We start from the raw sequence: 24,415 nt of genomic DNA on the forward strand, positions 1-24,415 counted from the left end.
AGAGGGTCTTGAACTTGATCCTTGTAGCCACGGGGAGATAGTGAAGAGATTTCAGAGCTGGAGAGATACGATTCTTGGGCTTGAGGCCATGGACAAGTCTTGCAGTCCTGTTCTGGATAAGTTGTAATGGTCTAAGAGTAGAAGCAGGAAGATTTAGAAATAGGCTGTTGCGATAGTCTAGCCTAGAGAGGTCAGAGCTCTGGAGACAGTGAGTTTATGGGGGAAAGTGAGAAAAGGATGAATACCTTTGAGGAGTTTCCGCTGATAGTTTGACTTCTTAGAGAAGACAGAGATGTGAGGAGAGAAGGAGAGAGCAGAGTCGAAGATGACACCAAGGTTCGTAGCCTCACAGGAAAGAGCAGGAAGAGGGCCCATAGTGGGCGGCCAGAGAGAGAAAGGAAAGGAGGGAGCGGGTGTCCCAATGAGGAGGATGTCAGTCTTACTGGCATTAAGGCAGAGATAATTTGTGGCACACCATTCCTGAATTGCGGCAAGACAGTCTGGTAATGAGAGAAGAAGCAGAGGAGAGGCTGAAAGAGAGCTGAGTGTCATCCGCATAACATTGAAAATTGGAGCAGAAAGTAGCAATGCAGTGGCCAAGAGGTGCCAGGTAGTGGTCGAAGAACCAGAGGGAGAGGCTGGACCCCTGGGCAACACCACAAGTAGAGAGAGGGATAGAAGAGAGGAAAGGCCTCAGTTTGACCTGTGAGGGTCAGTCAGTGAGAAAGGAGGTCAACCAGTCCAGTGCCTTATCAGTAATACCAAGGTTGTCGCGGAGACGATTGAGCAGGATGGCATGGTTGACCATGTCAAAAGCAGAGGATAGATCGAGGAGAATGACGACAGATGGGAGATTAGAATCAAGATTGGAGAGCAAGTACCTTCAATACGCTTTATGGGACTTTGAAATGCTGTGCAGCTCTGCAAGTTGTGCCATGCGAAACAGAGAGTGACAGGGGCATCTTTATTGAATGTAAATGATTTGGAAGCAAATGTAGTTATTTATGATATGGACCACCACTATGTTCCCATATTTCTTGTTGACAATGATCTATGGCTGAAAAAGTGATATAATGTCATTAGAGCCACAAGAAAGTTCTCGTCCAATGATCTTGGTCACTTTTTCTGATGTCCTTCTGAATGAATTCCATATCTCCTGTTTGTCTAAATGAAGACAGAAGGTCAGGACAGAGGAACATTTCTTTTAGCCGGAACATTGCAGTTGACAGGTCACTTGCCATTCCAAGCTCACATTCAAGGGGAGATTGGAGGTTGGTCTGCAGTTATACAAGCCACATATAGCATCCTTTCCTCCCTTTTTGGAACATATGCATGTCTTTACTTCACCTGCATTCACTTTGACACTTTTACTTCTCCACACCTTTACTTCTCCTGTCTTTCATTACTTGCAGCATTCACTTTGTCATTACAGGGGGGGAGGCCCTCTGTACCCTCTCTTCTTTGCTGCCCTATATACTTCCTCTTTTCCATCCCTTGACCACAGCTCTAACCTTAAGGTAACCTTAACCACATGCAATGCTGCCTTCACAATGTTAAGATGCAAACAAAGTAAAGGCATGACAAAGTTAATGCATGACAAAGTATTTTTGTTAAAACAATGGATCTCATTATAAGTTTGCCGGTCCGGAAACTATGGTGCCGGCACCATTGTTTCTGGACTGGCAAACTATAAGTCTGCCTGCCGGAGCCGCGGTGGCCGACAGGTCTGACCCTGCCGGGCGCAGCGGCCCTGCTAGGCAGACTTGCCATGGGAATGGGGATTAACAAACTTGCCGGCACCTGACTTCCCGGTCGCCGGACTTAGAATAGCCCAGTGGCACCGGGAAGTCAGGAGCCGGTAATTCATTCCGAGTCCGGCGGCAACCTGCCGGTAGCACCAGAAGGGTTACTGCCGGTCTCAGAATGTGGCCCAATGTATTGATTTTACAGCAAATGAGAATAACAGAAAACTATTTACATACATCAATTATACAAGAACACAACATGTACATAGATGTTATAATTTAACCTTTATATAAAGGAAAGGGAAAAAACGAATCATAAATTCAATAAAAACACTCCACATATCATCATATCTATCGTGTTGCTTCTTAATTTGAAAGGACACCTGTTCCCTGCTGGAAAGAATCGACAAACCATGCAGCCAGTCTTCAACGGCAGGCCTAATACCACTCTTCCAAAACTTCAACATGTGTTATTTGGAATCAGAAGAACTCTACAAGCCCAAAAGAGCTTAACTTTAGACAGATTGGTATTAGCAGGGAACAGACCCAGCACACAAATCAGTGATTTGTGAGGAAGCGAAATACCAAACACAACCTCATCCCAGAACAATTGAACCTTCTAACATAAACAAAACATTTGTAGTGTATTACCCACATCCCTTTGGCAGTTCCAGCAAGTATTATCCTGACTCAGCTTACAAGACCACATTTTGCCCAGAGACCAATAAACATAATGAGTTATCCTCTGATGTGTGAACCGCAGCTCCAAATTGATTTTCAAATCTACTAGGACCCGCACGCATATCCAGTTCCACTCAATATCAGACAGATGCTTTTTCTGAATTCCATGTTGCGCTACCATGTTGAGAAGCCATATAATCTCAGAGGGAGTAATACATTTATAAAGCATTGACTCAGAAAGCTGCATACTTTTGGATAAATGTAAAATCATGGGTGTACTATGTATACATGCATTTGGGGGCAAAAAAAGCTTCTCTAATCCAGATAATGATGGTTCTCAGACAACCACAACTTATATATAAAACGTAAGAATTCATAATCTAGCATACTATGATCATCATTATGACCATTATGAACGTGGCTGTCATGATGCCCTCTCCCGGGGAGCCGGTTCAAGCCCTGCGTCCCCGAAAGCGGACATCCAGTCCCCAAGGAAGGACCCAGCAACCCCATATAGGGGCCCTTTGGACAGTGTCCTGGCGCCTATGGAGCCAGGCTCATAAAAGACATCAGTCCTGGCGCCATAGGCGCCAGGCTCATTATGGGAGTGCTTGGGTGCACTTACCTGATGCAGACCATGCTGCAGGATCCCGGCCTCCTTGAGGCCTGAAAGGAACTGCTTTACCTGTGGGACTAATTTACCATCTGGGCATGGTCGGGGAAGGATACATACCTGATTGGAGGAAGGATACATACCTGGAACTTCTTCCAAGGCTATTTAAACCCCACCCGAACAGCCACACGTGCTTCGCGTTGTTCTGCATCTAGCAGCTGGACGCTCACCGTGTCTGCTCCTGCATCCTGACTTCTGCCACGCCTGTCAGCATCCTGGATCACCTGCAAAGGAAGAGAAGAAGAGAACAGAAGAAGGAAAAGTCCTTACCTGCTAAATCCGCATCCCGGAGACATCTCGCCGACAATCCTGAAAAGGAAGACTTTAATTTAAAATCTCATCGCGTCGATCGCTGCAGCGCCGCATTCCACTCACCTTTACAGGGCGCCTCCATGTTCAGCAGCGATCATCCGGATTTGCAGTCACGCCCCAGCGCCTAGGGAGAAAAAGACCAGAACAAAAGGTGAGAGAGAGAAGGGAATAAGGAAAGCTAATTCTCCATGTTAAGACTTACCTGTTGATTCATTCCCTCTTCATTTCGGGTCCGTGCCGCTTCCTGCCATTTACGGACCCCGGCCCCTAAGGGGAAAAAGAGACATCAGCGTTAATGAGCGAATGAAAAGACATTACCAAAAAAACGCTCATTAAAGACTTACCTGATTTCTACAAGGATTTCACCTCTCATCTCGGGTCAGTGCCTGTTCCCCGGCATTCCGTACCCCGGCCCCTATGGGGAAAAAGGCACTAGCATTAGTACATTAATGCATGGACACAAGGGGAACCTCTTATCAAAAAACTTACCTGGAAGCCAAGCAAGTTTGGTTCTCACCAATCCGAAAATCCAGTGAAGTAACTGGATACCAACGCGCCCCTGCATCAGAAGCAGAATGGAGAGCTCGTCCTTCCAGACCCTTAGGTGAGACGCTACGAGAAATCACAGAAGGGTTTCGAGGAGGGTGAGAGGGGAAAGTGGGAGGCCGATTGCATTACCCCACTTTAACACAGTTAATCCCCTATTTTCGCCTACAGAAGGATACTTCTCCGAGCCAGGCAAGCCAGATTTGGGGGCCCGGTCCAGTCCGTCTTCCGAACCCTGCGCATCACCTTAGAAGAGGTCACAGAAGCGCGAACCAGGCCAGCGCCTCTGTGGGAGTCAGGTGAGCGTAACAGAACGCGAAGCCTTCCTACAAATTCCTACCCAGGCGCTATGGAAAGTTCTGAGACTGATCAGTAGGCCCAATTACTGGGGGAATTACGGGCCGAAGTACATGCCGCTCGTCAACAGACTAATGCCCTCAGGAGGGAATTAATAATATCAAAGGAAAGAACTGATGACCTGGCCAGACAGCTTTTGCAAGGTCAAGCTGGGCAAACTCCTCTACCCGGTTCCGGAGGGAACCCCGCTCCTGTGGTTTCCAGTAACCCTGTGCAGATAAATCTACCTGGAAACATGCCGCTGGCCCCACCCGAACGCTTTGCTGGGGACCCCAAACGATTTGCCGTATTCATGAATCAGTGTCGTTTGCACTTCCTATGCAGACCTGGGGCCTTCCCTAATGATCAGACCAAGGTAGCCTTTGTATTGTCATATCTCAGCGGCTGCGCTGCCGATTGGTCAGTTCCACTGGTTACTCAAGATGACCCGATTCTCCGTGATTTTCAAAGGTTTCAAGCAAGCATGGAAAGGTTATTTGCTCGACACTCTCAGGGGCAGGCTCTGGATGATGAACTTCTATCCCTGCGACAGGGCAATCAGGACCTCCTATCCTATATTGCAACCTTTAATAGACTAATTGTGGAAACGGGATGGCCAGAGGATAAAAGAGTCACGTTGTTTTATCGAGGCCTTCGTGGAGACCTTAAAGATGTCTTGGCCCAAGTTGTAAATCCGCCCCAAGAATGCACAGAGTATATAGATTTAGTGGTCCAATTGGATCACAGACTTCAAAACAGAAAAGCAGATCGGTCCAGGTTTGAGACCCGGGTGTTGGTCAAGACCCATGCTAATCCCAAAGGAGTTGATGTCTCTGAGTCATTGCAAATTGGAGGGGTTAAAGGACCCTTAACTCAAAAGTAACGTGAAAGGAGGCGGCAGTTAAAATTATGTCTTTATTGTGGGAATTCTGGACACTTTCTAGGAGATTGCCCGGCAAAACCGCCCGAAAGGCGGTAGGAGCCGCTGATAAAAACCATGATGACTCTGTTTCGGGAAACGACTCCGCCCGACAAGTGTAGGGGTCCGCTTGGCGAGCTTGAAAACTAACTCTCAGACCTCGCATTTCATTGTGCCAATGGTTCTCGTAGATCCAGAACAGCCTAAGCGGTTGCATGCAATAAAGGCATACATCGATAGTAGGGCTATTGGAAACTATGTGGTTCGTGAATTGGTTTCTAGGATTAACCTCCCTCTCCGTCCTAAAACCAGCAAAGATGTCATCACCACAGTCGATGGAACTGAAATTGCCTCTGGACCGGTAACACATTCCACTAATGAGGTGACTCTTATTGGTCCCGACGGCCATCGGGAAGGTGTTGTGTTTGATGAAATCAAGGCTCCACAGTTTCAGGTTATTCTTGGAATCCCTTGGTTAGAGACACATAATCCTCGAATTGATTGGGGAGCTAAGAGAATAACCTTCCAGGATTGTACACAAACCTGCTACCCAGAAAACCTGAAGATTAATCTAGCATCTGTAACCTCTGCCTCCATGCAACTACCTCTGGAATACCAAGACTTTCAGGACATCTTCCAAAAGGAATAGGTCAACACGTTACCTCCTCACAGATCGTACGATTGCCAAATCGATCTGGTGCCCGGTGCACAACCCCCTTGTAGCAGGATTTATGCCCTTACCGAACCTGAGAATCTGCATTTGAGACAATATTTGGATCAATACCAAGCTAATGGTTTTATTCGCCCGTCAAAGTCCCCGGCATCCTCGGCTTTGTTCTTCGTGCCCAAAAAAGAAAACGACCTTAGAACTTGTATCGATTACCGCGCATTGAACCAGATAACGGTTAAAAACCGTTATCCTCTGCCTCTGATCCCTGAACTCCTTGACCAGGTGAAGGACGCTTGCATATACACCAAGTTAGATCTCCGGGGGGCTTATCATCTGGTACGAGTTAAAGAAGGCGACGAATGGAAAACTGCCTTCCGTACTAAATACGGATTATTCGAGTACCAGGTGATGCCTTTCGGATTGTGTAACGCGCCGGCTGCCTTCCAATACTTCATGAATGATGTCCTTCGGGAACTCATCGATGTTTGTGTTGTCGTATATATCGATGACATTCTGGTGTACTCCTCTTCGGAATCTGATCACAGAAAACACGTCAGGGCAGTACTTGAAAAACTGCGCCAACACAAACTATTTGCTAAATTGGAGAAATGTGTTTTCCATACCACAGAAGTCGAGTTTCTAGGTTTCATCCTGACACCCAAAGGAGTCCGAATGGACTCAAGAAAAGTGGATGCCATCCTCAAATGGCCATCACCTAGCTCTGTAAAAGGGGTTCAAAGCATGCTCGGCTTTGCCAATTTCTATCGCAGGTTTATCTCGGAATTTTCACGCGTGGTACAACCCATTACTGCACTCTTGAGGAAAAAAAAACGTTTTGAATGGTCTGAAGAAGCCGAGCAGGCCTTTCAGGATTTAAAAGATAAGTTTACCTCCGCGCCTATATTGAAACACCCGCGTCCAGATCTCCCTTATGTCGTCGAGACTGACGCATCCAGCCTAGCCATGGGAGCTGTCCTGTCCCAAAGAGATCCCGAAACCAACCAACTGCATCCCGTAGCATTTTGGTCCAGAAAATTCTCGGCACCCGAGTTTAATTATGCAATAACGGACAAAGAACTGTTAGCCATTAAGTCTGCTTTTAAAGCCTGGCGACATTATCTGCTTGGCGCTCGACATACCATCACAGTGATCACTGATCACCAGAATTTACAGTATTTGAAAACCGCCAAGGCTCAGTCATCACGGCAGCTCCGATGGGCTTTGTTTTTCGCTGAATTTGATTTCGTGATTACCTATCGACCTGGCTGCAAGAATGTCAAAGCAGACGCCTTATCCCGAATTGGAATGGGAGAATCTGATACAAACTCAGAACCAGTACCAATAATTCCCGAACAGAGGATTCTAGGCATGACTTTGTTACAGACGCTTGAAGACATTCAAGCCAGAGTGAAACAACTCCTGGACCCTACAACCTTACAGGAATGGATACAAAAGGGATCAGACTTTACCATAGATAATGGTTTACCTTATTTCCAAGGACGCTTATTTCTGCTACATAAGGAATTACACGAACTAGTTATTTCCGGTTATCATGATACATTAATAGAGGGACACCCCGGTATTGCCAAAACAGAGGAAAAGGTGAAACGACAATTTTGGTGGCCCCCTTGGCGAAAAGATGTTAAATCTTTTGTGATGTCCTGTGGTGTTTGCGCCCAAAATAAAAGTCAAAAGAAAAGACCAGCCAGTCTCCTTCAACCTCTAGACATACCACCAGCACCCTGGCACACCCTATCAATGGATTTTATTACGGACCTGCCTCCTTGTTCGGGGTACAATACTATTCTGGTAATTGTGGATTTGTTTTCCAAAATGGCCCACTTTATTCCTTTGAACGGTTTACCTTCAGCTTCTGTCCTAGCCAAAGAATTCCTCGAAAATATTGTTCGGCTACATGGATTCCCATCTATACTAATCTCTGACTGGGGAAGCCAATTAATTGCCCACTTATGGCGCAAATGTTGTCAAATGGCGCAGATCGATGTAAGATTATCGACCAGTCACCACCCCCAGACCGATGGTCAGACCGAGAGGACAAATCAGACCCTTGAACAGTACTTACGGTGTATGTTACAGCAATCTGAAAGCAACTGGAAAGACATTCTTTGGATAGCCGAATACGCATATAATAATTCGGTACACTCTGGAACTGGCCACAGTCGTTTTTATACTTTGTCTGGGCATCACCCTCGAACCTCAAACCTTGACTCACCTCAGAACCTCGGAATGCCTGCAGTAGAACATCTGCATTCTACAATTACCCAAGCCTTCAAAGAGGCAACTACGCATTTACAACAAGCCAAGAGAAAATACAAGGAGAATGCTGATCTACATCGGAGTGAAGCACCTCCGTATCAGATTGGGGATCAAGTGTGGTTAGCTACCAGACATTTACCACTCAAAGTGCCTCGAACTTTTAACCCAAAATATCTGGGACCTTATTCTATTACGGCAATAATTAACCCAGTGGATGTTAAACTTGATTTACCAGCTAGTATGCGAATTCACCCTGTTTTTCATGTGTCACTTCTGAAACCAGTGGTACCCGGAACCCGACTACTCAAACCTCCAGAACCTATTCTAGTAGATGGGGAGCCCGAATTCGAAGTGAAGAACATTTTAGACTCAAAAATGTTTAGGTCAAAACTGTTCTACCTAATTGATTGGAAGGGGTACGGACCTCAGGAGAGGTCGTGGGAACCCAGCGACCATGTGCATGCACCTCGATTAGTCAGGAAATTCCACCGACTCTTCCCAGACAAACCAAAACCCCCGGAGGGAACAACCTTGGGAGGGGCCTTGGGGGGGAGTGCTGTCATGATGCCCGCTCCCGGGGAGCCGGTTCAAGCCCTGCGTCCCCGAAAGCAGACATCCAGTCCCCAAGGAAGGACCCAGCAACCCCATATAGGGGCCCTTTGGACAGTGTCCTGGTGCCTATGGCGCCAGGCTCATAAAAGACATCAGTCCTGGCGCCATAGGCGCCAGGCTCATTATGGGAGTGCTTGGGTGCACTTACCTGATGCAGACCATGCTGCAGGATCCCGGCCTCCTTGAGGCCTGAAAGGAACTACTTTACCTGTGGGACTAATTTACCATCTGGGCGTGGTCGGGGAAGGATACATACCTGAATGGAGGAAGGATACATACCTGGAACTTCTTCCAAGGCTATTTAAACTCCACCCGAACAGCCACACGTGCTTCGCGTTGTTCTGCATCTAGCAGCTGGACGCTCACCGTGTCTGCTCCTGCATCCTGACTTCTGCCACGCCTGCCAGCAACCTGGATCACCTGCAAAGGAAGAGAAGAAGAGAACAGAAGAAGGAAAAGTCCTTACCTGCTAAATCCGCATCCCGGAGACATCTCGCCGACAATCCTGAAAAGGAAGACTTTAATTTAAAAGCTCATTGCGTCGATCGCTGCAGCGCCGCATTCCACTCACCTTTACAGGGCGCCTCCATGTTCAGCAGCGATCATCCGGATTTGCAGTCACGCCCCCAGCGCCTAGGGAGAAAAAGACCAGGACAAAAGGTGAGAGAGAGAAGGGAATAAGGAAAGCTAAATCTCCATGTTAAGACTTACCTGTTGATTAATTCCCTCTTCATTTCGGGTCCGTGCCGCATCCTGCCATTTACGGACCCCGGCCCCTAATGGGAAAAAGAGACATCAGCGTTAATGAGCGAATGAAAAGACATTACCAAAAAAACGCTCATTAAAGACTTACCTGATTTCTACAAGGATTTCACCTCTCATCTCGGGTCGGTGCCTGTTCCCCGGCATTCCGTACCCCGGCCCCTATGGGGAAAAAGACACTAGCATTAGTACATTAATGCATGGACACAAGGGGAACCTCTTATCAAAAAACGTACCTGGAAGCCAAGCAAGTTTGGTTCTCACCAATCCGAAAATCCAGTGAAGTAACTGGATACCAACGCGCCCCTGCATCAGAAGCAGAATGGAGAGCTCGTCCTTGCAGACCCTAAGGTGAGACGCTACGAGAAATCACAGAAGGGTTTCGAGGAGGGTGAGAGGGGAAAGTGGGAGGCCGATTGCATTACCCCGCAGACAGTTAATCCCCTATTTTCGCCTACAGAAGGATACTTCTGCGAGCCAGGCAAGCCACATTTGGGGGCCCGGTCCAGTCCGTCTTCCAAACCCTGCGCATCACCTTAGAAGAGGTCACAGCAGCGCGAACCAGGCCAGCGCCTCCGTGGGAGTCAGGTGAGCGTAACAGTGGCCTAGTTTACAAATATCCCACTTTTGCCACGCAACCCAGGAAACAATGTGATTATCAATTTGTATGCCACGATTTTTCCACAGACAAAAATCTGCGCTAAGAGAATACTTATCTTCACGAACATCATTACTCTTCCTCCATTCCTTTTTTACTTTTCTTACTGACAGAGGGGTTAAACTAACCAGAAGCCTATTTTCCATGTAGAGTAAATGATCAAGTGAAGTCAAGGAGACGGAGCCCCTCTCAATGAGGACCCAATTCAGACTATCAACATGATCTATCCTAAGCCAGCGATGCAAGCATGTAAGCAGTGTGGTACTGTTTTATTCTAGGTGCCACAGACCTCCCAAATATATCCTTCAGGATTTTCACGTTCTCAATGTCACCCCATAAAAATCTATTGAACGTTTTATTTATATCCAATATTAGTTTACCAGGAAGAGAGAGGAGGAGCATACTGAAAACACATAATAACTTTGGGAGTAGAGTCATTTTGATTGCATTCAATTTCCCACAGAGTGTCAAATTACGTTTTTCTCATTCCCGACACAGCACATCTATATCCACAAGTTTTACCCTGATGTTGTTAGCCTCCCTAGTAACCTGGTATTTAAACCCTCTATCAGCCCATGCCTCCCGTTCCACACCAAATAAGCCCCTATGGCAATATGGCAAGAAAATGAAATAAGAAACATGTACGTCTTGGAGGCATTCACTCCAACAAACAATTGCAATGTTGAAATCAGCTCTCAAAAATAATATTCCAGGTCCGACATCAACACTATGAAGTCATCAGCGTACAAAGGTACCTTTGGATGCAGATGCCAAATGAGAAACCCTTTATATATGGGTGTGTTCTAATCACAACAGCTAGTGATTCTATAAACATTATCATACACTTCAGATTTTGCACCATTAAACAAAGCCTTAAAAACCTGAAAGAAATTACAGGCCAACATTTACTTTAAGCAGCACATGTCACATGTATGCCCAATTACCCTATCAAAGGCTTTTTTGGCATCAAAGCTAACAGCCGCACATGCTTCCGAAGAGCATTTCCTAAGGTGAACATCATTGAATAATTCTCTCAAATTATCATAGTGGTTTTGGCCACTCACAAACCCAGTCTGATTCCAATGGACCAAATTAAGCTAAATACCATTAGGTCTCCTAGCAAACATTTTGGTAAAAAGTTTAACAACTGCGTTAAGAAAGGAGAAATAATGTGACTAAAGGTTTTATAGCACTGTATGACATTGTGTTTTATGTTTCGGCACTACATGTTATCTATATTTTTTATATATTATGTGTGCCCTGAACAGAATGGACACGAAAGCAAATTTTTTATACAAATTAGACCAGTACCATTGAAAATAATGTTGTATATGGCCAATACATAATGAATATGAGAATAATAAAAATAAAAGATCTGTGGGTGATGTATAGGACCACCAGTTGCAAACAAATTGAAAAAGTTGTTATTTTGTTGCTTAGACTACTACAAATTATTGAACCTTAAATGCCATGTATAGTTACAAGATTAATGTACACAGTAGAGCATACACATCTACTATTAGAACAATCTTGGTTTTATAGAACTAAATTGGGAACTCGTCTGGGCCCGGGCATTTCCCAGAAGACATCACCTCCACAGAATCCACAGCTTCATCGGCGGATATATCTGCATCTAGAGAGAGTATGTTCTGCTTGTCCAGGAAAGTGCTATCAACTTGACCCAGATACTCAGCACTGCGGACACATGAATAAGACCCTCATCACTATACAGAGATGCATAATACTGCTTAAATGCCTCACAAATGTCTCAAATTCTCTTCAAGACCACTCCCTCATCATTCACAATAAAAAGCCCCCCTCTCTCTTTAGTTGTACAGGCGGCTCACCAACAAATTGCTTGATTTCTCTTTGTGCTCCAAAAATCCTGCCTAGAGTAAATCATATCCCGTTCTGCTCTTGAATGCAATTCACTGTCAAGAGAGTCCTCAGTAATCAGCATTGAAGACATATTTATGCTTCTTTGAGCCTGAGGAGTTCTGCCTTTGTTGTCTTCTCTTACAAGATGCAAAGCTGATCACTTCACCTCGTATCATTGATTTCAAGGCATCCCAATCAACAGACAAATTGTTGACCGACCCTTTGTTTTCCTGCAAATACAGCGATATCTCACCTTCAATATGTTTAAAAGTCTGTATCTAATAATAGATTCACGTTTAATCTCCAATGTTTTCTCCTTTTCAGACCCCCATCTATCCAGATCCATCTCAATACTAGCATGTTCAGAGATCACAACATTGCCTAAACTAGCACTACACACATTGCCACAAATGCCCCTACCAGCCAGAGAAATATTGATACGTGAAGAAGTCCCATGAAGAATTGAATGAACATTTTTCTCCCGAGATCTTTGGTGTAATTCTCGCCAGATATCAATAAGGTCCCATGTATGGATAAGATCTATAATACCTTTTCTAGCCCTTCCGCGTATGGAATTGACCACTCTTGAACTATCCACCTCTTGTCCAGAATAGAGTAGAAATGCCTTCCTATTATGATCTCCATGCCCCCACATATTGTTCAGCACTTCATCTATGTTGTTGAAAATTTCTTTCTGAGCTGCATTGGGGGCATAGATATTCAAAAGCATTAGATGGCTATTTTCCTCAAGTAGTTTAACCGCAACATATCTGTCTTCTAAATTTACTTCCACTTTGTCCACTGTATATCACACATCCTTCTTAAATAAAATGGCCACACCTCTGGAATTGCTGGCACCGCGGTATGCAGAGCACAGAGAAGCAGGCAGTCGGAGGCCAGAGCTCGCATCAGGTAAGTGGGGAAGGGAGCAGGAGGACGGGGGTGCCACTTAGCAGCTGGGGGTTCAGGCAGGACTCTCTGACAGGGACCAGGAGAGGACTGTGCACAAAAGGTCACACCAGCAGAAAGCAGCCTTTTGTGCTGCAATCTGCCGGTGCAGACCTTTGTGCGCGACCCGTGGACATAGATCCGATAAATGAAGTACAAGGAAAGGATGAATGCACTTATGAAAGACAATGGGATGTTTTACGTTTCTCTCTCTTTCTCTGTGTTTTGCTCTGGTTAACAGGTCCAGTGCAGTTGTTGCAATCATGTAAAGGTAGAGAACTGTCTCCCACTTAGAACCTAATGACCATGACAACGATGCTGCCTTGCTGATTTGGTGCATGCAATATAGCTTTCTACACTTTCATAATGAGCATGACCTTGTAATCCTGTAATCCTAGTCGCTTTTCAGTTTTATGTCCTCAGTGAACGCGAGATGCTCAATTGTGAGAGCCTCCTACCTTTTTGTTTGCTGTGAAAGATTCTACTTCTTCAAACCAACTGCTGTTATGATAACAATGATAAGCTCCGTCTGAGCTTAAGGTCCGTTTAACACACGACTTTGGTGGACATCTGCCCCAGGCACGGCTATCCATCACAAAAATTAGAATGCAGCTTTGACTAGGACCAATTCGGTCTAGCTGGACACTTATGTCTTTGACTCCTTCAACCAGACTTGTCTCAACACCTATGCCATTAGAATACAGTGCCAACCTATGACAAATTCAGTCTAGATGGGTGCATAATGTGTCTCTTGCACTAGCGCACTCTCATGACCTCCATCTGCACCCATGCACAAGCCTGAGCTCTTGGGCTGCTTATTGGGGCATAGCCAGCCCATCTAATTCCTAATCTTGGCCAAATGCACACATGCATGCTAAAGCTCTATGAGAATTTCCCATACTCTGGACTGCGGTCCCTTGTAGGTGTTCCCACCAAAAGCGCATTGCGAATATAGTAATGGTAAAAAGTGCGATATATATGGCGACTGCAATACAATATTTGTAGAGGGTAATCAAAAACCGCAGGAGCAAATGATTTAAAACATCTGCAAAGGCTACAGAAGGCTTATGAAAGGCAGGCAAAAGATTTGCTACAATTCCAGGATCCGGGCCATGGCAGAGGCACATGAGAGAACCCATTGGGTTGTAAGGTCCGCAATGTGCTGCAACATCTCTGGACAGAATCCTCTGTTCAGAATACTAACAAAGTCACCCCAGGAGATAAGCTAGACAGGGACTGGGCTGATGCCCACAAAGAGTGGACTAGAGTGGGGATACTTATTGGAGCTCTGACCATGTATGAGTTGGAGGGCAGGAGATGTAGGGATTACAACATCTGCATAATGGCATGTTTGGAATAAACTAGCGACCATCACAAATAAATTATCAACAAAATAAGCTGACATCTCCAGTTTCAACCCAAATGACAACTTTGCAGCCACACTTTGGAAACACCACCCCTATGCGTATTCCTAGGGAGAAATTAAACTTCCAGGGAACGGCAGAGATAATTAGTTTATTGAAGTGAACTACAAACATGTGGCATGTCACTTGTGATCTACTATCGAGGTAAATGTTGCATTGATATGCTATGATATGATATGGCATTTGTAACGCGCCTATACATAAGTGTTTCAAAGTGTGACGAGGCACAGAGGCCGGAACAAAGGGAAGGCAGACAACAATCCTAGTAGGCCAGGTCTCATTCAGATTGCGCAAGTGCAAGGGTAGAGGGGAAGGGAAAAGTGCAAGGGGAAAGGGAGATGGGAAAGTGCAGTACAGGGGTAGAAGAAAAACAAGATAAATAATACGGGCCAGCTGGTGGCAAGTGCAAGGTAAGTGCAGACAAGTGCTGGTAACGGGGGCTGTAGGGATACAGAGACAGTCCTGCAGTGCAGGGTTGCCATGGAGGCAGTGCAAGGGGAGAGTGGCTGGGCCAAGGACAGAGATCGGTGAGAGTGGCCCAGTTGCAGAATCAGTGCAGTTTCAGTAAGGAATTTAGCAGGGGAGAGGGGGAGAGAAAGCAGAAGCAAAGAGGAAGGTTTTGAGGTGCTTCCGGAACCAGAGATGGTTATCCTCAAGTTTCAGGGATGCAGGAAGGCTGTTCCAGAGGGAGGCCCCTTGCCTGGAGAGAGATCTACCCCCAACTCGTTGCTTGGAGAAGCGGCTGACCCTGAGGGAGTTGGAGGCGGATGAGCGAAGAGCTCGAGAAGGACGATATTTAGGAAGAGAGAGTTGAAGGTATTTTGGACCCAGGCCCCAGAAGGCCTTGTGGACAATGCAGAGGGTTTTCAACTTAATCCTCGCAGACACTGGGAGCCAGTGTAGAGATTTCAGCCCTGGAGAGATACGGTCCCTGGGCTTGAGGCCAAGGACAAGTCCCACAGTCCTGTTCTGGATGAGTTGGAGAGGGCGGAGAGTAGAGGCAGGCAGATTTAGATAGAGGCTGTTACAGTAGTCCAGCTTGGAGAGAACCAGGGCTCTGGAGACAGTGAGCTTCTGGGGGAAGGAGAGGAAAGGAAGAATAACTCTGAGGAGGTGCAGCTGGTAGTGTGATTTCTTAGAGACGTCAGATATGTGAGGAGAGAAGGAGAGTGTGGAGTCGAAAGATGACCCCAAGGTTTTTTGCCTTGCAGGTAGGAGCAGGAAGAGGGCCAAGAGAGGCCGGCAAGAGAGCTGCAGGGAAGGAGGGAGTGGGTGTGCCGATGAGTAGAATCTCAGTCTTACTGGCATTAAGGCAGAGGTCATTGGTGGCACATCATTCCTGGATAGCAGACAGACAGTCCGAGATAAGGGAAGGAGAGGAGGAGGCCAAGGGTAGCCTGAAAATGAGCTGGGTATCATCCGCATAGCACTGAAAGTTGGGGCATAGAGTGGCGATGTGATGGGCAAGGAGTGCCAGATACTGGTTGAACAGCCAGGGAGAGAGGTTAGATCCCTGGGGGACACCACAGGTGGAGAAAAAGATGTCAGAGAGGAACGACCCCAGTTGGACCTGGGAGGGTCGATTGGAGAGGAAAGAGGTCAGCCATGCCAGAGCCTGACCAGTGATACCCAGGTTATCACGGAGGCGGTTGAGCAGGATGGCATGGTTGACAGTGCCAAAGGCAGAAGAGAGATCGAGCAAAATGAGAACACACAGAGTGTTAGAGTCAAGGTTGTAGAGCAGGTCTTCACGGATGTTCAGGAGAGCAGTTTCCGTACTTCTGGCAGCTCTGTAGCCAGACTGATGGTCATGAAGACTACCAACAGAATCAGCATGGAGATTAAGCTGGGAGATGGGCAGTTTCTTCAGGAGCTTGCCCAGGAATGGAGTGATGGAGATTGGGTGATAGTCTGCCGGGCAGGAGGGGTCGGAAGAGGGTTTCTTAAGAAGAGGGTGCACAAGGGAGTGCTTAAGGGGAGAAGGGAAGACTCCAGAGGCGAGGGAGTGATTGCAGAAGTCAGCCAGGGCAGGAGCCAGGGAGTCGATGTGGTCCTTGATAGTTTTGGAGGAACAGGGGTGAACCTTCTTTTGACGAGACTTTCATAGATCGGACTTGTCTGGAAACCTCTTCAGCAGAGAAAAGGGGAAAGGAAGATAAGGAGGGAGGAGGGGTGGCTGCAGAAGGGTCAGAGGAGCAGGGAATAGAGGGAGGGAGGTGATAGGAGAGTGAGGACAGGATTTCCTGAGTTTTTTTTAAATGAAGTGAGAGGCCTTGTATGTCTTGAAATGCATTGAACTTTTATGTCTTGTTTTATTGTCCCCAGAAGTTTCTCGTATTCTCAACTGCCCCACTATGTGGGGTGCTTTCAGATGTCCCAAACTGAAGGTCCCTTTCACATGAAAAGCAGGATTTTTAAACACTGACCCAAAAAAGACTTTGCATGTGTATTTATTAAGTTAAATCTGAAGGGCCATGTGGAAACGGCCTACCAGTCATTACCAAAGGAAAAGCAGCATTTTAAGTCACAAAGCAAGACGAATATCAAACCCATTTAAATGTGAAAATTGTACCAATGCGAACACAAAAATGTCAGGGACAAAGACATATGGTGTGTGTTGACGAAAAGTAATGTATATTATGATTTGGATGCAAAATATCTGCAGACATTTGAAAAGAAAAGCCCACTTCATTTCCCATGGAAGGCTTCTGTAGGCCAGAGGCAAACCCTTTTGCTGACTGCGGACACCACATGTCATAAAGAACTTCCCCACTGGACGGCTGGCATCCTAGTGTTTACAACTACCATAAAATGTGGACTTCCCGTAAGATTTTGCCACTGAAGGCTAGGCTGTGTGCAGAGACAACTGGGCTTGGCTGGATCACAAACAGAATGTAGACAGAAGGTGTGAAGATGGGGGGGTACAATTAAGAGAGGCCCCATCTCCAACTTTAAAGAGCAAGCTTCCAACAAAAAGAGACTGATTAAAAATAAAACTCTGGTTACAGGCGAGCCCAGTGAGAACAAACGGCCTGAAGGCAGGAGAATTGCCATTTGTCCCACATGAACATTTACTATTAATTTAAAAGGATTTTAAAGTCATTTAGGCCTTTTCCACAGCAACCATAAGTCTGATTTCTTAATGTGGCATTTTTTTGGTAATTTCCAGGTGATTTGGGGGATATAAAATTCCCCCACCTGTGAGTCAGGGAACTGTACTGGCCATCTAAAATGGGTTTCTGGCTGATCTGAAAATGTCTCAGATTTCGGAGTTGGTGAACGGGTGGAGAGTTAAATTAGGAATATGGGGAATACACTGGGCCTCATTACAACCCTGACAGTAAGGCAACAACAGCGTTGGTAGTGCTACCGGTGCCATTGTTGCCTCACCATCTCATTACGAGTTCTGCTTGCGGGGCCGCCCTGTATGCTTGGGCAAACCAGATGTGCAGAGTGGCACCCAATAGCAGAACAGGATGCTAACAACAGTCCCGTCATTAATGGGACCATTGTTAGAATCCTCCCCAATCCCATTGAGCCCTGTGGAAAGGGGGACGTACCGGGTCCCGCGAATGGGAATAACCGGGTCCGCAAAGGTAAGAATGGCCGGGTAATTCCCATTTTTCCGGACCGAGTTTGGGGATAGGCATGTCGCTAAAAACGGCATGGGTACCTCCAAACTCGTAATGAGGCCCACTGTGTTTTTCTGACAGTTATGCGTTTGGTAAAAACAGCAGAGAAGTGCCACACAGTTGTGCAAAATTGTGCATACATGGCTGTCGTCTTATTCATGTCCCCATGATTAGCTGAATCAGAAAATATATAAATTATGGCAGTTGTGAGTAAAATTATGAAATGTTGCCACATAACTGGATGTTTGCCAAAATTTGACACTACAACAAATTATGATTGCAAATAGGATTTGCCATATGTTGCTCCAGATCCCTAAACCAATCCTGAGAGGGAGGCTGGATTTGGGAGTAGAGAGAAGGTTAACTGTCCAATCCTAGTTGGGTACTTCCCCAAGATTGTAAACATGAGGGTGTCATTGCTGCTATATAACGTGGACTTCACAAGGTGGAAGGGAGATAGTTGCGGACATTTACCATCAGGAGGGCTTCTGAAACTTACCATCTGACAGCTGCAAGGAAACCCGAGAAGATATTGCTGGGAGTGCATCTGGGTGGAGCTGTCTCAACTGTTTCTAGGACGGCTTACAAGCTGACTGTGTCCTATGGTGGACAGTGGTAGGCCATCCTTGAGAGTGGAGTGACCAGACCCCTGCCCCATCTTTCCAGAGTGTCCTGAAATGCAGCTGGCTATCCTGAACTTTAAACAGATTATTTCTATGCAAGTAGAACTGAACCCTAGGAAACCAAAAGGTGGGGGAATCTGCTTGCCTTAAATCCTTTCCTTTTATGGGGGATGGGGGATGTGTGGATCCTTAGACTATTTATCTAAAAATATTAATTCAATTAATTCCCTTAGGCAGAACACTTCGGGGTGATTTTTGTTAAAATTCGAAATTAACAACGCTCACTTCCCAGTGTGTAGCCTATCATTTAATTGGCTAATCCTTTTTGTCCTGTTGACCCTGACTTCTTTAAGGAAGAGGGGTGTCTTTGTTTTTAGATCAGTCCAAACTTGTTGTCCAACTTTCCCCTAACACAGGGCTTTTAGTGGAGGGGGGGTCTAAAATCAAAAATTCCCAAATTATTAAATTTGTTGTTTTTTTTGTTTTTTTTGTTAGACTTCCCCAACCCAGATCATAGTAGGGGGGAGGGAGGGCCTGAAAAATAAATAGCTAATTCACCCTGTGTTTATTTTAAGGAGAAGGTGTGAATGAAATAATAATTGCTAATATGCAATTGCACAAATGTGTACAACTAAACTGCTAGCCTTTTAGGTGCACAGGAAAATTGAACTTGCACAGCATTGCATCTATCAATGTGTTCACTGACAAGCACTAATATTTCTTGAAGTGTAATTTGTAGAAAGTAAAGAATTGTGATATGTATTATTTTCAACTCAGGTTTGTGATTTATTTATGTTGAGAGAAGTTTATCGTTTTGTGCCAACGATAAAGTGGTATTTGACATTTCAGTGCAAGTTTGACTAAATGTAATCCCAATAAACCTAAACATATTTCCTGGACACCGGGCTCATTTTTGGCTCATTGATAGCTCAGGGGGAGGGATCCAAGGGTTATTAGATGAATTGGAGATAGGGCTGAATAAAATAATCTATTAAACAGTTAGCTGCGTGACACCTTGAGTGAGGAGAGAAGGAACTCCCCTTGTTGAGGGTGGCCTCTCAATAAACTGTTACAACTATGAACAATACAATGCAGAGTTTAAGATTACTGGGCCCTTCTTTAAAATACATTGATATGGCTTGGGAACACAAGTGGACACTTGCAGTGATGTGGGCATGTGACAATGGGTCTCCTCAGGAGTTGGGCGGAGCAGTAAAAAGGCAGGGGTAATGCTATTCCCACCGCATTACCACTCGTCCAATCCCAAGTTTGGCCGAACCTCGGAGCAGTCACAAATGCGTCGACTTTCTACCGATTTTTGGTGCAATTACTGCAGCACAATATTGCTGCAGTAATTGCCCTGAAAATGCTGCATTTAGTCCAATGGACTCGACATAAATGGGGATTTACAGTGGTACTGTAACTTGTGATATGGTGCTAATAGCGCTGGACTAAGTGGCGGCAACGCAAATTGCATTGGACGGTATCCCAGAGGATTTACCGCTGGGATACTGCTCACTCATGAAGAGGCCCAATGTGTTTAGAGAAGGATATTCTAATTCCCTCTCACAACACCTGGGGATCATTAGACACACCTTTGTTTTGCCTCTGCTACTCTGGACCGTGTTGGCAGCGGTTTCAGGATCTCAAATGTTTAGGATGCATTTCTATGAATATACTATGGTCCATGCATGTATTTCCTGTTTGTGTAGATTCTCCTGTGCCCGATGAAGTTGCAGTCATGCTTTTATGTAAAGGAAGTGGCTACTACTGCTTGTGTAGCTTCTCTTTATTGTGCTACTGCCATCGGATAAATAAGCATATGGGACTATGAAAGCTTTGTGCACTGTAAAAATGAGCATATTATTTTGAGCTGGTCCAATAACAGGTATTAACACCTGGATTTGTGTTTGTTTAAAACCCGGAGTAAGGCACTGGCAGTAGCTTTTTTGTTGGGTCTATTTGTAAATACTACCACGAGAAGAAAAGTAGTCTTTGTAGTCACAGCATTAAGTGCATTTGAATTCTGTACAGTGGGAAACAATCTTTGGTTTTCTAACCTGTTCACACATGGATGGTGCCTAGAAAATTGAGGTACTTCTGTGCAGTAGCATGGACAACTGAATCATGTACGGACAGTGGAAGGATACAAATGCAATATCAACTCCAAGGCCCCTGTAGTACACACATATGCCATTCACACAACTCAATTGAGAAGATGATCTTACCACAATGAGAGCGATTATAGAAAGAGTATAGTACGATGCATCCCTCATCAAACTCCAAGACGACAGCGCAACCACCTGATGAAACAAAACAAAAAAGGAACATCACAGTGTTTTCATTGTGCACTGCCACACATCACATCATGTACCTGTAGGCAACACAGCAATAAACAGTATCATAAACTATGAGCACATAACATTGTACATTACATTGTGCATATAAAATATAACAATACTAACGGGAGTCTATAAAATGCATGAAAAGGGTGCTCTGGCATCTTTACTCAAACATACTATGTTGAAGCAAATCTAATGCTCCCTATCTACAGAAGAAATAATCTCTGCAGAATATTATTAGTTAAGCAATAAGCCACGAGCTGCGGGTGGGGGGTGGGGAGGGCATTACCGCTCTAGGTGTTCTGGCGTTTAGCAACTGAGAAAAGAAAAGAAAAAATAAAAGGCCACCATACAACAGGATATGTAGTCTGCTCTCCCTTTCCGTGGCAGCCATTCATAAGAGTAAAAAAAAGTAAACAAAGAAGATGGCTGCCATGGACCAGGATTGAACTGTTGGCCATTGAAAGGCGAGAGAAAGAAAGCAAACAAAGAAGATGGCTGCAATGGAACAGGAGAAGCCATGGACTGGGATTGAACTGGTGGCCATTCATGAGTGAATAACAGAATGGGAGAAGGGGTTAAATGTAGTCCCTTCTCCCTTTCAATTGGGGCATTCCGCACAGCCGAGGGAGGTTAGTGGGGCTGTGTTGGGAGGGGGAGAAATATGTGTAAAGTGGGGGGTGAGAGGGAGCGGTTGCAGGGGAGCACTTACCCGAGCACCCAGCAGGGGAAAATGGCAGCTTCCAGCACGGAGGAGGCTCGGAGTGGCAGGATTATCGTATGGTAATGCCCCTACTCCGAGCCTCCTCTTTGGCTGGGGGTACTAGGCCGCCCCCGGCGAGGACTAATACTATAAATACTAATAACTATTCATAAGGAATAAAGCACAGTGATTAACCAAAATCAGAAATATCAATATTCCATGTTGACTCAATTACAATTGCAAAAAGTGACTCCGACACATCATCGCACAGACTTGTATCACGTTAAATGTTACACCCAGGTGCACGTTTTAAACTTGGGCCCTTTCCCTGACGAGCAGCAACATCTACGAACTCCCTACAGTGAGCAGGAATGGGATGGATTTGTAGGCTCTTGTTACTTGTATTTTCTTTTTAAACAACTTTATTGCTAATTATAAAAACGCCTTTTTTATAGTGTGTTATACGAGGTGCCTTTCATATATAAGAGCGGTTAGAAACACAACGTAATGGTACTCCATTCGCTAAGATTGGAACGTTGAAGGATTGTGTCAACCCTGTCAGGATTTGCCCGTGTGACGCAGGAGGAACGCTGATACCTGAAGCGAGTGATTAATTTGATAAACTGAGCTCTCTCTGACTAACTGGCTGCCTCCGCAGCATTCTATGTCCGAAGGGTACAATAGACTCCTCTTTACAGTGACACGAGAGTGAAAACGTTCGCACTCTTTCAGAAGTGCTTGCATTTGATGTATTCGTCTTTCTGGAAAATGGAAAAAAAACAACGGGGGCTGGGAGAGTACGGGGTTGGGGGCGAGGGGGGCACTTGGTGCCATAGGCTTGGGGTCGTGAACCAATAGCCAGCATCAATTGTATCTTTAGCAATTGTGTTTGCGTTTAACATTTTCTCCCCAAAGAAAAGCAATTATTTTGCCATCCTGTCAGGCGTATTATAGGATGCCTTGCTTAAGGCTCTTCTGGACATTGAAGCGTGAAATATTTGCCATTCCCTGTGATAGTTTGCCTAAGAAGGAGGACTTCTCTAGGGGTCTGCATCCTTTCCAAAACATCTGGTAAACGGCAGTTGGCTGGCCCCTGCTTTAATGTGATCCCTCAAGCTACCCAGACCAGAAACCATCCTGATGCCAGCCCACCAATCCTGTTCCACACGCACACCCCTTTTCTAGCACCGTTAACTGTAAATGTTCTCTATTCACTGCTATTGTAAATGGTAGGCCAGTAACACATGCTTTATTATAACTTGTAAAGGATTTTCCTCCCCTAAAACTCTAATGTGTGCCTGCAAACTCTACCAATTTGCGGTGCTATTTTGCTTCCGAAGCTAGGCTCCGCATTGATATGTACTCAAAATACTGAATAAAACATCCATGCTGCATTTTCATCCAAGAATAACCAGGAAAATGAAAAAAGCCCGCACTACAAAGATGGCTGTAACATACCATGCCACCAGCGGTAAAATATGACATTTGGCTTCTACGATAGACTACTGCCCCCTATATATTGGCACCAAAACACAGGTTTATTGTTTATTTTCAAAGTGACAGCACTGTAGTTCTGTGTAAAGCAAGCACTTCCAATTCCAAAATTAGCACGACTAGTGTCCTGTGGAATTTGAGGGACCACTAGAGATGGCGTAATCTCGACTGAATATGGAAACATACAGGCTCCACGCGGTCCCATCGGGACACCAAACACTGCCTACATTGCTGGGCGTAGCTTGGACATCTGCTGGCGTGAAGGACTCACTCAATTTGGCCATTAGTAAAAAAAAAATAAACGCGCCTGGTGGCTCCCAGACCAACAGAAGCTCAAGGAGGCTGCTCTCGAAGACCCCAGACTGAAAGAGGCAATGGAACCGGTATGTGCTGGTGCAAGCGCCATCTTGTGAGGGGGGGGACAGATCACTTCATGTCCATAATGTGGCTCCAAGAACCATCATTTAAAAGTGCATGCTAGAAAAAATATTATTCAGAGATTTTAGTCCAGCAAACAACCAGAGGCCAATTTGCATCCTCAAGAAAGTTTTTAAAAAATGCAGCAGCCACTAATAGCTTGCCAATACAGACCTTTAAGCCTGTCATCTTGAACTGTCAAAAAAAGAAAGAAGCATTTCTTTTTTTTTAAATATTTGGCATGACGAGAGAACAGACAATCTACACATTGTACAGCATAAATAGGTAGCAAACATATGAGTGGTAATGCAGCACATGGAAAATGCCAGCAAAGACAGGTACTCAGTTGTTCAAATATATGTGGCTCACCGATGGGTTAGATTACTTCACCAGGAGGGGGGGAGGACACCAGTTCTAAGTCATCCTTGTTGTTGAGATAAGTACAAAAGTCCGACCATACATTCTTGGGGCGAGAGGTCAGCGGGAGGGTATTGATATAGTCCTCCTCACACGATTGAGTCCATGTGAGGGCCCGCAACCACATCTCGAACGAGGGGGGGGATTGGCGCTTCCAACATTGTAGTATGCATTTTTTGGCAACTATGGTGGCAGTATTCAGGAACCTAGAGATCTTCTTCAATTCAGGATTATCCCACAGGCCGAACAGCAAAGCTCGGTGTTCTGGGGGGACAAGGGACGCTGTAATTTCTGAGAGAGCATCAATTATGGCTTTCCAGTATGGGCCCAGCGCATCACAGGACCA

General features: G+C 45.4%; 1 protein-coding gene across 1 annotated transcript in view; it reads right to left on the reverse strand.

Annotated features, from left to right (window-relative positions):
* The window catches only part of SLC24A3 (solute carrier family 24 member 3), a 1,254,778-nt gene that overhangs the window by 186,460 nt on the left and 1,043,903 nt on the right, over positions 1–24,415 (reverse strand). The window contains exon 7 of the mRNA XM_069607530.1: positions 20,925–20,999. Within this exon, the coding sequence (XP_069463631.1) occupies positions 20,925–20,999 (75 nt within the window). The remainder of the gene's footprint in view (positions 1–20,924; positions 21,000–24,415) is intronic.

The sequence above is a fragment of the Ambystoma mexicanum genome, chromosome 4q, assembly GCF_040938575.1.
Source record: "Ambystoma mexicanum isolate Mex_15411 chromosome 4q, UKY_AmexF1_1, whole genome shotgun sequence".
Lineage (NCBI taxonomy): Eukaryota > Metazoa > Chordata > Amphibia > Caudata > Ambystomatidae > Ambystoma > Ambystoma mexicanum.